General features: G+C 41.6%; 1 protein-coding gene across 1 annotated transcript in view; it reads right to left on the bottom strand.

Moving 5' to 3' along the window:
• The window catches only part of LOC122538102 (octopamine receptor beta-3R-like), a 31,203-nt gene extending 14,612 nt beyond the window's left edge, over window positions 1–16,591 (bottom strand). The window contains exons 1-3 of the mRNA XM_043671865.1: window positions 16,236–16,591; window positions 7,018–8,496; window positions 2,601–2,858 (exon numbers count right to left, since the gene is read on the bottom strand). Of these exons, the coding sequence (XP_043527800.1) occupies window positions 2,601–2,858; window positions 7,018–7,662 (903 nt within the window). The 5' untranslated portion in view covers window positions 7,663–8,496; window positions 16,236–16,591. The remainder of the gene's footprint in view (window positions 1–2,600; window positions 2,859–7,017; window positions 8,497–16,235) is intronic.
• Between the last annotated feature and the right edge of the window lie 547 nt (window positions 16,592–17,138).

Raw genomic sequence — 17,138 nt, 5'->3', positions numbered from 1 at the left:
TGTTCGAGGGGAAAGTACTAACGAGGAAAATGGTCGATGGATCTTCTTGCTCGTATTATCGACGCGTTCTAACTCGATTATGGAAGACGTAATCCTTCTTTCAGGCCTTAATCGTCTTAGGAATCGCGTGTCACCGAAGTCTCCGGCCAGTAATGTCCCGATTTTTTCGCGATTGTGCTCTTACGTTTCCATGGCTAACGTTCTCTGTTGATGAACGAGAAGGGAGAGCAACGCTCTCGCAGAATCCTCTTACCCTTTTAAACCGTGATACCAGCGTGGCTCGTGCCAGGAATGCCAGGAAGAAAATGCAGTTCCGGCCACCTTCGTGACATCCCCCGCCATTTTATGCGTCGCGTCTCGACGCGTCGGCGTTATTCACCGACCATAAATTACGCTTTCTCAAACACGCATCATATCCGATCACGTCGATAATAAATGCTGCGGATTTTTGTGCATGGGAGATGATTCGACAGTGCGTAAAAGCGCAGAATATATAAAATATTCAAAATATAAAAGTAAAACGACTTTTTTTCTGGGAAACTTTTTAAATTATAATTCGTGAAAGTAGAAATCTGCGTACATCAGTGCGAAATTCATTGATCTCACAGAGGTATCTCGAGCTGGCTTTCTTTTCAATTAATCGTTTAGCGATAATTTCATTTTCGAGGGTTTGACGTTAAAAATGCACGGAAAAGTTAGACTTTCGGCGGGAACGTTTCCATCATCGGTTTCCATCATTAATAAAAAATTCTGACGCCGAGGACAGTCGAGGAATTCTCGAGTCGCGTGAGACTTTCGTAATCAATTTCAATTAACACTCGCACCGGTTTCTACTGGCGGCGAGACCTGCCTACGTGCTTTTCGAATATTCCCGGTAATTATCGGCAGCCAAAAATTGATCATTCGATGGAACAGAAATTCGGGAGCAAACCTTGCAATTAATTATCGATGTTGTACAGTGAAATTCGATGCACACGGCTCACCGGGAAACGATCGGTATTTATACACTGCGTGTAATTATTAATAATTTGCAAGACACTGATGAAATCACGCGAATGAAACCCTCGAACAAAGAGTCGCTTTGCAATGGACTTTGATTTTGTTTCTCGACTGAAGTCTGTTTAAAAGGGATTATGTAAAAATTTCTTCGCTGAGAAATATTTTGATATTTTTTCAGAAATTTTCAACATTTATTATTTTCCGTTGAAGAGAAACGTTTATATTGGCATGTTTACGTGTAATCAGCAATTCGAGTGAAATTCATACATCTAATCAAGCTCCCTCCATTGAATCGAATAAAGTTCATCTTCAATACGAGAGTAATTAAAATTTAAATCAAGCATATTCGTGCCAGTAGAAAATTGATTTATTTGCCATTACCGCCTCGAGGACAGCTCAAAGCGAAGGTTGCCGAGGAAACTCGCTTATTATCCAAATGGAAGCTCTTCAGCGGCCTTGAAAAGCTTTCAGATACTTTGAATATCTCAATAGCTTAATTGCCCGATGAAAATTAAACAATATCCCCTATGAAAACTCGTTTGAAACTTTCTGATGGGCGCGAAGTTTTCGAAAAGAGGGCCGATATGCCTTTGATCTACGAACCAAACGTTCATCACTTTTTCAATTAAATATCAAGTCGAAGCTTAATTCGGAGACCGCCGCTCGTAGCTATCCGAATGAGTGATTGTTATTCAAGAGTTAATGCATGAATAATTAAAATTTAAGATATCGACGACAATTGATTTGCAATCAATTTGTAATGCAGCTGAATGGTGCAGCAATTAGAAGAAAGCGAAGGAAAAGAAAGTTTTATCGAGGGCTCGCTAATGAAGGGCGCAGTGGAATGCTAATGAAACAAGTATGGTCGTACTAAGATTATGAATAATCGGGGACATAACCGAAACAATGAAATTATTTCACAGTGCTGTAACTGAGGACGCGGTGAAATAGTAATGTAGTAGAATAGCAGAAGACATAATAAAATAGAGGAAGCTTCAGTGAAGTAATGGAGGACACAGCGAAACAGTAAACGTCGCAAGAGGCACAGACTAAAGAGTACAATAATATAATGGAAATCACAATGGAATGACGAATGACACCGGTTAGAAAATATAGAGAAGTGGATGAACGTATAAAGTAAAAAGTGTGCCTCGTTAGTGGTGAAAGAGGGACGATCGTAGTACAACAAAACAACATTTGTTACAGTAATAACAAAAGCCACAGTAACGATATTTAACAATATGGAAACTGTCACCAGTAAGTAACAATATGGAAATTAGCAGTGAGTAACAATGTAAAAACTGTTCGAATAATTACGAGCGATGTTCTTGACCCCCGTTATACTCGTCATCATCATTGTATAACCACAATATAATCGTTCTAAAAAAGAAAAAGAAAGATCAGCTCTATGGCCAGAATTATCGTTCGTTCCAAAGGGGAGACCTTTAATCCAAAGAGTGCAAAAATGATTGTCAGAAAGAGAAACGACACTGTGTCAGAGAATAAATGACTCTGCCGTGAGAACGGGCAGACGTTTCCATCCTGGCCGTGGAACCGGAACAGAGACCGGAAGCGGCGCCGCCGGCGTTAAAACGTAGTACGTGTAATATTGCAAACTCACCGGTTTCGGCAGCCGCTTGAAGCAGCATCTGCTGGTGATGGTGTTGCCTGGTCGAGGACCTGTGATGATGCACGCTGTTGAGCACGATGTTGCTGGACGTCCTGCTAAGCGCCTTCCTCTGTCTGACCGCCTCCTTGTAGATCTTACAGTACATCACTATCATTACCAAGCCAGGGATCCAGAAGGAGACGCACGAGCTGATCACAGCGTACGGCCGGTTCACCACAAAGGAGCAGACCTGCAACGACACGGATACGCTGTATCTCTATGATCCCTTGCAATTTTACCTCCCCCTCCTCTCCGCCGATCGATGCACGATTTCGCCCTGACCGCGCCGGACAAAGGGCCATTTTCAGACGGAGCTGACCATCGATGGGATGTCTGAGATTTGACGAAACTAAAAACAATCAAATAGCGAATATTTGTGCATCTACGAAGAATTTGATCTGTAAAGTTTGTTTATATATCGTTTTAATATCTTTTTAACGACGAAGATAATGAAACTGAAGCAACTGAAGTGACGATAAGCCAAGATAAGATCTCCCTCGCGCATTTTAAAAATTACACACTTTTTAGTAACCGAACTGGCACGGTTGCGAGACGAGCGAATTGGAAATACTTCTTTGTTTTAAGCGAGACAACGCGTGCTACTGCAATTTTATGCATAGACGACAGTTTGCGCAGGAGAAGCTGCTACGAGTTGCGTGTACCCTCTAGAGACAGCGCACTTATGAGTAGCGAGAGGCTCTCGCCTATATCTCACAATCAACGTTCCACCTCCGGTGCTTGCAGGTCCCGCGGGATAACGAACAGGATAAATTACACCGTGGCCTATTAACTTGTTAACCAGGAAAGACAAGTAAACTCGTTACTCGGCGTACCAATATCTCGAAGCTGGCAGCTTCCAGAAGTTACAGTACGTACATACGTGCGAAGTAGGAAGAGAAAAATTTACGTTCGTTTCGCGAATCGAACGCTACACACTTTCAGCATTCTTCAGCTTGACAGATTAATGATGAAAGATGTATTGGATCAATTAAAAAAGAGGGAAGCTCTGAATTTATATTCCTCTTTCGGGACCTCAAAGCAATTACACGTTCTTTTTCGAAATTCAACGAAACCAGAAACCAGAAAGTCGATCCATTTTTCTTTGTATACAGTACGAGCTCGAGTAAATTACCCGAAAACAACGAGAACACCAGGTTTTTTCCCGGAAATTTAAACACTTATTAGCTCTCAATCGCGGAGCAAATTCGATTCCACCGTTCTGCGATACTTTAACGAAATGAAAGCTTTTATCTTTTGCAATACCTCGATTTAACAGCAAATAAAGATCGGCGAAATATTTCCGTACGAAGTCGCGTAACGCTCGTTCTACGATACGTGCGTACCACGGGAATAAAAGCTTTCAATTTGCGTTTCGACATGTATCGCGAAAAATACGACAACTTCTCCATTTACAAACAGCAAACCTTCGAAATCATCCCTTCGATAATCGTTACATTGGAAACGTCGTGAATCGCCGGGGGAATAAAGCGTGAATTAAAACGCTGTTCGATCATTGGATTTCGATTTTTGTCGCGCTCGGCGAGGCAGGACTATTTTAATTCAATTTCGCCTCGCGGTGACAGTTTCTGTCGTGCATGCAGAATTTATATTAAACCTCCGGTGCATAATGAGATGAAACCCTTCCCCACGCTTACGTAAACCTCATTTCGAAACCGTATTTTTAACCTGCGTTAAATCTGAGTAATAGCAGAACCAGCCGAGTTGATCGAACGATGAAGCTGGCGTTTCAAACCTGGATAGCAACCGATCAGCGAGATTAGTTTCGCGAAATTGCTAGATGAAAAATGACGGGACAACTCGTTAAAGAAAATAAGTTCGTTCGTAATTGTTCGCGACCAATTTTTTCTGTTTCTTTCTTTTTTTTTTTAAATTTAAAATTACCACGGACGTTTAACCTCTTGCGCTGGAATGACGTGCCACGCACATCGAGAATCTTTTGTCCCAGATTGCAACATTTTCTCAGTTTTAGGTATATTTAAATACAACCCAGGCAAAACAATTTAATTAATAAATTTATTACTTCTTAATAATTTCTATCTATCTACAGTGATATCGTACCGACGAGTTCAGAAAGAAAGCGACAATTTATTGTATACGGTTCGGTCACTCGTTATGGTCCGCAATCAGTTGCAAGTGGTTAACCTCTTGCGCTGGAATGACGTGCCACGCACGTCGACAATTTTTTTATTCCAGATTGCAACATTTTCTCAGTTTTAGGTATATTTAAATATAACTCAGGCAAAACAAGTAATAAATTTATTACTTCCTAATAATTTCTATCTATCTAGAGTGATATCGTACCGACCAGTTCAGAAAGAAAGCGACGAATTATTGTATACAATTTGGTCACTCGTTATGGTCCGCAATCAGTTGCCAGCGCAAGTGGTTAACCTCTTGCGCTGAAATGACGTGCCACGCGCGTCGAGAATTTTTTGTCCCAAAATTGCAACATTTTCTCAGTTTTAAGTATATTCAAGTATAATTAAGTGGGCAAAACAAATAACAAATTCATTACTTCTCAATAATTTCTACTCAATAATATAATACCGACGAGTTCAATCAAAAAAAGCGACGAATTATTGTATAAGGTTCGGTCACTCGTTATGGTCCGCGAACCAGCTGCCAGCGCAAGGGGTTAATCTATAAATCTTTGGGCGAGCAGATTCGGAAAATCTGACGTTCGTTAAAATTACTTGAAACAGCAATTTAATATTGGTGGTATAGAGATTCTCCCATCGTCCATTCGTCCACCAATTGCAAATGGAGCATCGTCTCCTCCATGTCACGCTGGTTTTCCCTTTATTACAACCGACCGAAGATCCGTTTAAATTGGATTTGTCCAATTAGCGAAACAGCGACCGACACTTGACGTTTTTATCACGGGCACGGGAATCATTCCATTAGATAAACGACTAATTCCATTTACGGTAATGCAATTTTCATCCGTGAAACAGATTCCGCGTCACCTCCCACCGGAATCTTCGCGGGACACAAAGATTTCGATCCACGATCGTTACCGCGGGTACGACGATTTCTAGATTAGTGGATCGTGACGCAAAGTGATCACGTTTGATCTTTCGCGTAGTAAATTCTCCGATGGTTCCGTGGTTCGAGATCGGCGCAACTTCTGAATCCGCAATGGGCCACAACGACGGTGTTCCCATGATGCTCGTCGACCATTATGCATAACCAAATTATAGCCAATCGAGGAAACAATGGGGCAAGTTACGTGGGGCCAGACGACGGACGTGATTGGTCGATTCGACCGGTAACGTATGCGTATGCAAATTGGGGAAAAGCCTCGCGCAAATCCTCTTATCCCCGAGGAATTATTGTCAGTAGTTACAATTTGGTATGCAGGTCGGCACAGCTTATTAAGTAGACACATTGCGGTATCTAGCCGTTTAAGGAGAGATCAGAGATCGATCGAACGATGTGTGAGTCTGCGATTGTCACACGCAGAAAGTGTATTCTCTTCGCGTACGTGTTATTTACGTATTGCGTAATGGAACACTCTTGTTCGTTCGGATGCCGTCGAACTTGAGGAAATAAACAGCCAACAACGATCGCGAATCTTTATTCTCGATTATTGAAATCAATTCTCGATGTTTAACCCTTTGCACTCGACTGTTTCTCTTTTTATAAGCTGCTGACAATTATAACGAACGTATACATTTGGTGTTGTATTGGAGGTATATTATACCATATGTCGTTTTTTTAAAAAAATTAATACAGTTTTAATCTATAATGTAATTTGACAATGAGCACAGTAAATGTCAATATGTTTAACTGATTTGATAACTGTTTAAATTATAAAGTTATTTTATAAGTTAATAAAGTTGAATTATTGTCACTAGATGGCAATGTTTATTAAATTTGAAGAAAACGAATATAACATCTGAAAGCTACAACAACGACATAAGAATAAAAAAATTTCAGAAAGAAGAAAGTCCCTGAATGAGTCAGTTGACACTCAATAATTCACATAAACTAGATTTACGAAAGTTGAACAAACGGTGGAGAATATTATTTTTCCAGAGAATAAAACTACTTATTGTTAGCTCTCGTATATCATACTTGTTTCAGCAAATCCGCCACTCAAACGATATCAACTATACGTTAGAAAGACATATTCAACAGAAAATCTCGTGTCGAATATCATTTGATCGATTGTTCCCAATGCTGTATCATTTTATTTAAAGTGACGTTGCTTCGTAAATAAATTGCTGATATAGGTAGACGATACAAAAGAAAGCTTGTCGAGGGCAAAGTGTCAATTCGCTTTGCATTACTTGAATTTGAAAATGGACACGAAGGGGAGAGCTCACCTCCGGATTCTTCACCATGTAGTCCAAGTGCTCCTGCGTGGTGTACCAACCCATGAAGATCGGTATGAAGCTGATGAGAGCCGGCAAGATCCACGCGCTGCCCAGCATACAACCGACCGTCCCCTGTCTCATGATCACCGTGTACTCGAGCGGGCTGACGATGGCGTAGTACCTGTCCACGCTGATGCAGCACAGGTGAAGTATCGAGGCCGTGGAGAAGTAAACGTCCAACGAGTTCCACACGTCGCACATGAACCGACCGAACAACCACTTGCCGCCGGACAGTTCGGCCGAGGCGTTGAACGTCATCGCGCACATAGCCACCAGGAGGTCGGCCGCCGCCAGGCTCACCACGTAACAGTTCGTCACCACGCGCAACCTTCTGTGCCTCCTCACGCTGGCGATCACCAGAGCGTTGCCCAAAACCGCGGTCGTGATGATGCTGCCCATGATGATACCCTTGATCACCACCACGAACACGTTCACGTTCTCCGGCAGGTTCTCGACGGTCGGGTTCTCCACGGGGACCGACGTCACGTTGTTCGGCGTGGTGCTCGACGAAGTACTGGTGTTGCTGGAAGACGTCGGGGTCGGGTCCACTCGGCTGGGCAGGCTTGTCGTCACCGCTGCCATTACGTTCAACATGGTGGACCACGTGTCAAATGGCTCGACTTTACTCGGTCATGGCCGTGGATTGTGCCCGGCCACGCTGATCATGTCTGCCGCTGTTGTTCGCCCCTTCTCACTTGGCTTTCCACCACGATACTATTCGTATTTGTATTTGTGCTCGAGCTTCTCTAGTGTATCGAGTTTCGTTTCAATTCTCGCTGGTGTTTCTCTCGAACTGGTAGGTCCCTGTCTGCTTAGCGGAGTCTGACATTTGTCCCCGGCGAACCGACGACCGTTGATCCTGCACTTTTAACAAACAACTGATCGACAACGTTAACGAGTTTGTCCGATTCTGTCCGCCCGTTTTCTATCCGAGTGAAGTGTTTAAAAAAACGTTGGTATCGATCTGGTTACTCGGGATACTCCTCGACGGAGAGTAGACGTACTTTCTGGGCCCTCGAGTGGGACCTCCTTCGGAAAGCAGTTTTGACACAATTGCCAGTGTGACTTGGGATCCTCCTCAACGGCTGTGAACTCGTGGTAATTAACCACGATCGTTGAATGTCCATTGTTGACCAAAGTGCTCTTGGATGTCTTTTGTGAGAAAGACTTTGGCTCAATGTCGGTAGGTCTTTCGTTCGAGATTGTCTCTGTTAACGAGACGCTGTTTTCTTTTTTTTTTCTTCTTCTTCTTCTCCTTCTTCTTCGAGTCGAACGTTTCGCGAATCACACGGAGCGGATTAGAGTCCAATATCTGGGATTGTATTGCTGAAACTCGCGTTGTACAGGCGGCGGCTGTTCATCGAGTTAAACGAAGGCTAACGATGCTATTAGCACAATCCCGTTTGCTTTTGATTCGCAGCGTAGTCCCTGCAATTCAGAGATATCCGATCGATAAATTACAGACGAAGAATACTTAATGGATCTTGTTAATTATTTCTAAATTTCTTATTCCTTATACGACGAGAATTTTTTTAAGTTATTTGTTTGTCTAGAAGTTGTGAGAATATTATACAAGTGTACGAAAAGAAAAGAATCGTATGTATTTTCGATGAGGTATAACACAATGTATACATAGATAATAAAGTAGAAATTAGAAACTAGTTAGCCATCAGTAACGCAAGTGTGTAAATATCCTGTCACGTTTTCAAGAGTCAATGGAGATTTTTCAATAACCGTGGCTTTTCAATGTTCGCTATTCTATTCGGAGAACCTCACGCCGAAATATTAATCACCGAATTCCATATGGATGCCAACGAAAGGAATTAAGGGAGAGGCTGCAGTTGCGCGTTGGCAACTGCATCGGATCTACGGGCCGCAATACTTCCAGGAAACAACAACGATACGTAAAACGGGAAGCGAGATAATCCGTGAAGCGTGAGCCAGCTGACAGTTGGAACCGGAAACACTGGCTTGCATCCTTCATCAAGATCATCTCCACCGCTGAATCTGATGCTCGGGCGAATGTCGAGACAACATCGAGATTTCAATGTTTCGATCGTTCGCGACGATTGAGCGACGAAAATTTCGAAGTACACGTCGATTCCGAAGAAATCTGTTTCGATTCAATATCTCGAATTTCTACTCTGAACGCTACCGTCTGTAACTTATCTCATCTTTGTCCCACTTTACCAGAAAAAAAAATGCGATCGTATCGATCATTCTGCGAGCCCCCTTAATCGCAATCACACGCAAAGGAAAAAAGGAGCCATCCATTTTGAAACAATTTGGTCGAAGAAAGAACCGCAATATCCCTTAGAAAAGGAGGACGTTTACCCCACCAGAGGAAGAGATCTTCATTTTCGAACGCGGCAACCCTAACGCCGGTGAAACAAATCGTCCTATTTATACGCCAGAACAAAGAAAGCGTCGGCCATTAGACGCGAAAGAAAGGAATCGAAGGCAGGGAGCGAGATACTACACGAGCTGTTACTACTAGCAATAACAGCTGCGACGACGAACATGGTTCGTTCGGCGTGGCGACAACTTCATCCTTCCGTGCACTCCCGCTAACAAATTGCATCGATGACAAATCGCCGCGCGTGTCTGGGGAGAGTATTCCCGGCGAGAGCGAGACGAGAGTTTCTACGTCGCGATGGAGTGAAGTTGGCCACCTGGCAGGGCTGTAGCTTCCAGTTAAAAAGTGATTGCACGAAGATGGAGCTATTTGCGAAGAAGATTACGGGAGAGCCGCGGCGGAATTACGATGGCGCAGCGACAACGAAATACTTTCTAACGTCGCGCCAGGTGGGGCCAGATTGAGAATTCACGCGACAGTTTTGAATTGCGTTGACTCGTAAAAGGTGTCGTAATGAAATCTGACGTAAATATTCTATTATATTTTTTAAAATATATTATACAGTGTTATACTTGTCAGTATAGATTTCTCATCGACAATATTTTATCGTATGAAAAAAATTCAGGATAAAGAATTAAACATAATAATCAGTTATTTGATTCTTCCCGAAGTATCGACTGTCCACGTCATTTGAACAAATCTTTATTTAAATGGTACCCAACAAACAATAATTTTTATAATAAAAATCATTCGAACAATATCAAAAATATAATTTAATACACATTTCTGATTTTCAATATTCAATAAAACAAGAATAATCTTTTATTTCGCTCGTCTCATTTCAAACATAAGGAAGGACCAAATTATTTGATGAAAATCGAGATATTTTTAAAATATAAAAGTAACTTTACGTGTCTGTGTGCGACTAATCACAGAATTATTATTATTTTTTATTGATTTCTCTCATTTTCGAGCTTGGTTAGGACACTTAGAAATCAATACGTATTGAAAAAAAATGTCAAAATGAGAAGATTGATTTTTTTCTGTCAAATGTCGCCTGGATTCCACTGTGCGTCATCCTCGTGGCATTACGAGGCAGCGCGTCATTTCATCCGATGTAATGAAAGAGTCGAAAGAGGCGAATTTTCTTCACTGTTGCGCCCAGTTCTCAAAACCTTTAATTACAAAGGACGCGCGGCTACGGCCACGTTAAACGAAGAAACGGATTAAACATCTACGAACGAGTATTTAACGCAAAGGGATTACGTTGTACGGCAAGTGGTGGAAGTCGAGAGGAATTGCCCCCTTCAGTCGTGCCATAATTAGACACTGCGTTTTGCCAATATTCGATGGAACAGAAGAGTTCAAACTGGACTCGCTTCTGATTTCATTCGAGACAATTTTCAAAAATATTTTTTACCTAACTGGAGATGCTGGCGACTGACAGGTAAGTCACGCGAGAATTTGAGAATCGAGAAGAATCCCTTTGAACACGCTAAGATTTTGCCTAACTTTGAAAATCAATTATATAAAGTCTATACATTATATACAAAGTAAACCGCGAATCAAACGACTCGAACGTTGAAAACGGTTCCCGGAGAACTCCCTCACTCCGGTGAAAATTTCGTTCGATATAAATCGCGCGAGATCCAATCTTGTCGACCGCAAGCTCGCTCGTTGCCAGAGAGAAAGTGGTAGAGGCGGAGAGAGATGGAACGTGAAAAGCGAGCGGAACACGTCGCCGACACGGTACGTGGACATCAGAAAAGGAGGCAGACGAAATGTGTGTCAATCGATAGAAGTGATTCGGGGTATAAAATACGCGAAACAGATCGTGGAACAATTTCACCGATGACCACGTTCCGCCGTGGCGTGGCTAATGCCCAAGTTCGACCTTTGCCCGCTTCTCTTTCAGTTACGCGACCGGACACGCCTCGTCCTAAAATCGTTTCGTTGAAACAGTTCTGTAATTACTAACTGCTAATTGCTAGATATTTTTTTATGATGAACGAATCAACTAGTTAGTCGTACAACTGACTTGATCGAAGTTACTTGTCGTTGAGCTCGTTCAAAACGGAGAGATGCAGGCGAAATCGAACGTACGTTTCTTTCATCGCTTGCACTCCAACTTGATTGACCCGCGATTCTGAATAACGGCACGATACAACAGCATGGCACAAGATTGATGAATTGATTCTCAGACAGAGTGTGATTGGTTTCGATAGATGGAATATGGAGATGAGTAGAATTAATGGGCTAAATCGGTACGTAGATACAACTGAAGTTTCGCAGTGGAGAATGGGACATACAAATGGATATTGAACGCTTCTCGTATGATGTTCATACTTTGAGGTATTGCACTTGGTATAATAAACATCCGAGAGTGTCTCGTTACACAAAAGCCTCTCGATTCTCGTTAAATTTACACACCAGTTTTCAACGAATCAGGCAATAGAATCTACCACCTGCGAAATTGAATGTAACTACAGATATTTGAAACTTGACGAGAAAGATGAGAACGATCAACTCGAATATTAAAGCTGCAGGAAACTTCGGAAGAAAGTACGAGTGTCTGAAAAGATTTACGTTGAAAACTGAAGATGAAAGGAAAAAGAGGGAAGAGAATGAGAAAAGAAAAATGATTTCATTTTCGTGAAAGGGTAGGAGGGGGGAGAAACTACGAAAAGAGTGTAAACTGCGAGAACAAAACACGGTCGTCGTATGTTATGCGTCACTTCTTTCAGATCCAAGCGACACATAAGTACATACATACGTATGTATATGTATACAGCAAACGACACAATTTATTCCAAATACATTTTATCCTCTCTCTCTCTCTCTTTCTTTTTCTTCGAGGAAAAATAGGTTGACTGCGTTTGGACGAAATGAACAGAGTGTTAATTAACGTCGACCTAGCGAGAATTCGATTTCAATTTTACAGCATTCAGGCCCAAGGCAATTTACTACTGTGAACGAAAACGACGCGAGACGAAACAGCACTTCTGCTCGGTTCCATTTTAATCCAAGACGAACGTTCCAGTTCTTTCATATTCCTTCTCGCGTACGTTACAACCGCGCGTGTCCGAATCTCGCGAAAAAGAAAAGATGAAAATCCTGTGTGTATCAGTTCCTCCGGGCAAACTTTGCCAATGCATTAAGTTGTAAGCTTGACAATCAAAAAATGAACATACACGTTGCTCGAAGTAATATGCAAAATGTGCTTGAAAATGCATTTTCGAGCGACAGAAATAGGCACTCTAGGAAGACAGATGAAACTCGAGATCCGAGTGTGCACAGTTCGAGCATTTTGCAAACACGAAAATGACCACACCTCTTCTAAATAGTAATTGAATTCCACAAAATGTAACCAACCTATTGGAGTTGACCTGGAGTCCTGAGTAAATATTGAAATTGATCTCATTCCTATTCATCACGCATAATAATTAGCGTACTCTGACAAACTTTGCCTTGCAAAAGTTTCCCAACGTAAGAAATATTTATCGTATATGGAACGTTTCAAATATTGCACACCGTTCGTAAAAGTTAAGATATTATTTTACCATACTAAATGCATAAGAAGGGATGACAAAGACTGTGCAAATAAATATTTATACTTTATATTAATGAGAGAAAATACGACTTTGGAGAACTGCGACACGTGTTTCTTTTCGCTTAATCGCGCGGGGTCGTCAGCGTAACAATCGCGTTAATTCACATTTACATGTATGAATAAAATAAAAGCAGCGAACGAAAATGCGATTCTATCCACTATACGAAATGTTCGCTCTCTAATTTTCGTATAAAAATCGTTCCCCACGTTGCACGTTGAAAGCCGTTTCAACTTTCATGATGTTACACAGCTCTGCGGATACTCAACAAGATGAAAACATTCCAAAAGTGTAAACGTGGACAATTTTTCTGCACGCTGTTTGTATTGTCATAAAAATTATAAATTTTAACTAACCCCCGACAATTATCTCAAACCATGACAATCGTGTTTCGTCGTAGTGCTGCGAAGGAAATTTCAAAAATTTTTTTTTCGTACCAAAACTAGCTAACCAGGAAAATTTCTACGTAAATATCAAGTATCGATTTCAAGTACTTTTCAATGAAACAACAAGAAATACCCAATAAATACCCGACCAGCTCGAGAACTATGTCATCAATTACTTCTAAAACGGATTTATTTACGGCCATCTTGCGCTCACGGAACGCGATTCTCCCCCACGGTACCCAGTCCACCCGGGAAACGGAGAAATGGTGTGCGAAAAAGATTTGTGGGCGAGAACCTTTACAATCCAACACTAATTACCGCGATCAATTAGCACCCTTGTCGCCGCGGGGGGTGCATAACGCCTAGCTACGCAATGGACTGGAACAATTACCGATTGGAACGACCTTATTCTCCTCTAGCTTGCGTTTTCCTCCACTGCATCCACCGAACAATCGAGATTACACCGTCATCCAGATAAACGTAACAACCTATATTCCTTCCTTTCAAATTTTTACGCGATACAAACGCAACAACCCCTATTCCCCTTCGTTTCAAAGCAAGGATCAAAATTGATTACTTTTTCTTTCTTCGTGTAACGTAATTACTTTCGTGTAGCGCAATTCTTGTAACGATGAAGTCTCGTTAATTTCTTTTTTTCCTTTTTTTTTCTTTTTAGAAAAGATGAAGTATTCTTGGTGGGAGCAACTCTTAAAATAATGAGGAAAGTTGGGAAAATGCATACTTTCTTTCACACCGATCTGTAATATGTCTGACAACGGACGGACCAATTCCCTTACGTCCCACTTGCTTGCCCTTCCTGGATTTTATATCTCCCTTGTGGAATTGATGCATCAATCAAATTACACTTCACCGTATACCATACGCTTGATGGTATCCAATAAATTGCTTATGATGGTAAAAGCTTCCAAACGACGTCCCTCGTTGGTAATTAAATTGCGAATTTTTATGCATTATCGTAGTATGAATGCGACAATGTCAATTGTGAAAAGTAATTTGTCGCCCAATTCTCGATTAAAAAGGTGTCAAAGCTTGTCAAAAGTCGTTCAAAAGAAGAGAAAAACTTCATTGCCCTCGAACTACATAAATTCCTCGTTACTTGCCTCGCTCTCTCAGCATTCTATCTTCATCTCGTGAATGCAGAGCCGCGATTTCTAGCGGCGACAGTTGTCTCGGTCGTTCGTGGTGGATAAATATGAAGAAAAATCGAGGAACAATGACACTTAACCCCGAAACCTACACCCGTCACAGACCATTGTCAATGAAAAGTCTTAAAAAATGACGAGCACAGCTACCTTTTTACACAGATTCACATTCTGCAACCGATCTACGTTCTTAACGAAAGCGAGTCGTGAAATAGCCAACCTTGCAAGTTTGATAAAAAAAAAAGCATCGAAAAGCATTGAAAATGAAAAATATTCAACTTTATTTGTTCACTAGACAAGACGATTGATTACTAAAGATGTTTCAATCTTGTTAATTATTAATTTCATGTCTGTTAACCATGTACGAGTATTACAAATTTGTCTTGAACTAAAATGTTTCACATCCGGAATATCGTTGCCTATTTTATTTATTATTATTGTATTATAATAAAATTTTTACTTTTTACTAGTATTTCCATTTATATTACGTGTTAAGAAAAATAGCATTGAAGAATAACTCAAATTCTTTGCATCGTAATGTCAACGTTGTACAACCGCGAGAAATTTTGTCTCCACTTTTAGATGGAACATTCGGAAAGAACAGTTTCGAAAATCAATTTGAGACTGGAAAAGTCTTCGTTAATTTTCATTATCGAACGAGAGTTCTTCGAAGGGAAATACTTGCGCAAAGATAATACACTTCTGCTTGATTAAATCTGACAAAGTCGCGAGACACTTTGTACGACTTGAAATAATTTGTCCTACGTTCGAATTTTGTTTAAGGTCTTGCGAGAGACGTTGAGAAACATCAGAAACCGTGTACCCAGAAAATTACACGAGCCTTCATCTACCAAGATACAAACCTTAAGTAGCCTTAAAGGCTTAAAGTATTAAATATAACGACCGACAAATCCTTCGTTGCTTCGAATAAACGCTAGAGCGCATTTCTGCTCAAGCGTTATAACTAAAATTGTCAAATTTCCGAAAGATGGTGAATGAAATTAAGGTTTGTGGTGAGTAAACTCGAGAAATGGACAAAAGAAAATGTTGATGGATCTCTACGACAAAATATTCACACCATCTTTCCAAGAAATATATAATTCCCAACGACTTTCTAAACAATTTGTACGGCGATTTTTAAAATTCACACCCTTTGGCAAGAAACAGTTTATTTACATTGCCACACTGATCTATCTAAAAATTGCAACGTCAATGGCATTCCACCAAACGATTCCTGAAATTTGTCATCAATACGCGAGAGAATATTTACACTAATATACATTGTCCCACCAACATCTCCAAATTTTATCAAATATAATAATTCGCAAAGCGACCTATCTAGCTTCTTTTTCACGAAGAACTCCTCAGTTAACCTTCATTTACCGTCGACGAAAAAATACTCGGAGAGGGAAACCAGATTCTCGATAACAGGCAATGATCATAACCCGAAAGCCTCTTACAGCTCAAACCTCGGTGATAAACACCGCATTACCTCCGCAGAGGGGCATCCACACCAAGACTACCACCTTCCCAACACCACGGATACACCATCCACCAGACTTAAACACAAATAAAAACACCCTTCGGAGTCCGACCTGCGACGAAACACATCCCTCCCAAAACACTTTCGCCGCGTTTCAAGCGGGGAACTGACCTTCCCGCCGGCGTCCGTCGCTTGCCTCAACATCGACCAACCGCACGTTCATCCTCTTCAATTAGAACGACGAACGAGCCCTCGAGCGAATGAGTAGCCCTTTAGTTTCTGATACTCGTGCTTCCTCCACGACGCGTATCAACGTACACGAACGATATCGACGGCCAACAGAATTTCGTCGAATTTGAAACGCATTGAACGCGAGGTCATGGATCGTGTGAACAGAACGCGTCAGAGTTCACCCGTTTGGGGACGAACAAAAGGCGCGACGGCACATTTTCATTCATCGTTTCGGGGGCACAGTCGTAGAAACGCGATCGCGGATAGAACCGCGAGGCCGGCCGCTTGTTTCAGCGGGTCAGGGCGCACTGTCCGCTTCGGGGAAGACACCGATCCGGTTGCTTCGAGCAACCACCGTGGAAGGCGCCACCGACGTCGAAAACAACCCCTTCCGAGAGTTTCAGGTGCGATGCACCAAGTTGTCGGTTAAAAAGAAGGGCGGCAAGCGGCCGTGGTGGAAGGGCTCTGCCACCCTCTTCACGGAGATAAGCGTCGCGCTGACAAGTGCAAGGTTAATTGGCAGAAGGCGACCGAGATGATTTTTCTTCAGCCAGACGACAGTTCAACTGTCGGATGCTGTCGAAACAGACGATCCGTGGTGAGAGACCTTCGCTTTCTCCCGATTCTTTGTTTATTTAGGCGATATAAGATAAGTAGTTATGGTAGTCTTGGATCAATGATAGACGCTGTTTGGCCTGAATCGAGAATATGAATAGATTGAATTGAGAATACGCGAATAAATTAAGCACCAAGTGTTTGCAAATGCGTAAATGTAACGTTGTCAATCGTTTCGAGTTCTATCGATACACGACGTCTCACAGTGTTATTTATATAATAAATAAA

Source organism: Frieseomelitta varia, unplaced genomic scaffold, assembly GCF_011392965.1.
Source record: "Frieseomelitta varia isolate USP_RPSP 00005682 unplaced genomic scaffold, Fvar_1.2 scaffold_961, whole genome shotgun sequence".
NCBI lineage: Eukaryota > Metazoa > Arthropoda > Insecta > Hymenoptera > Apidae > Frieseomelitta > Frieseomelitta varia.
Note: the sequence above shows the minus strand (reverse complement) of the source record. Positions and strands in the feature narration are given on the sequence as shown.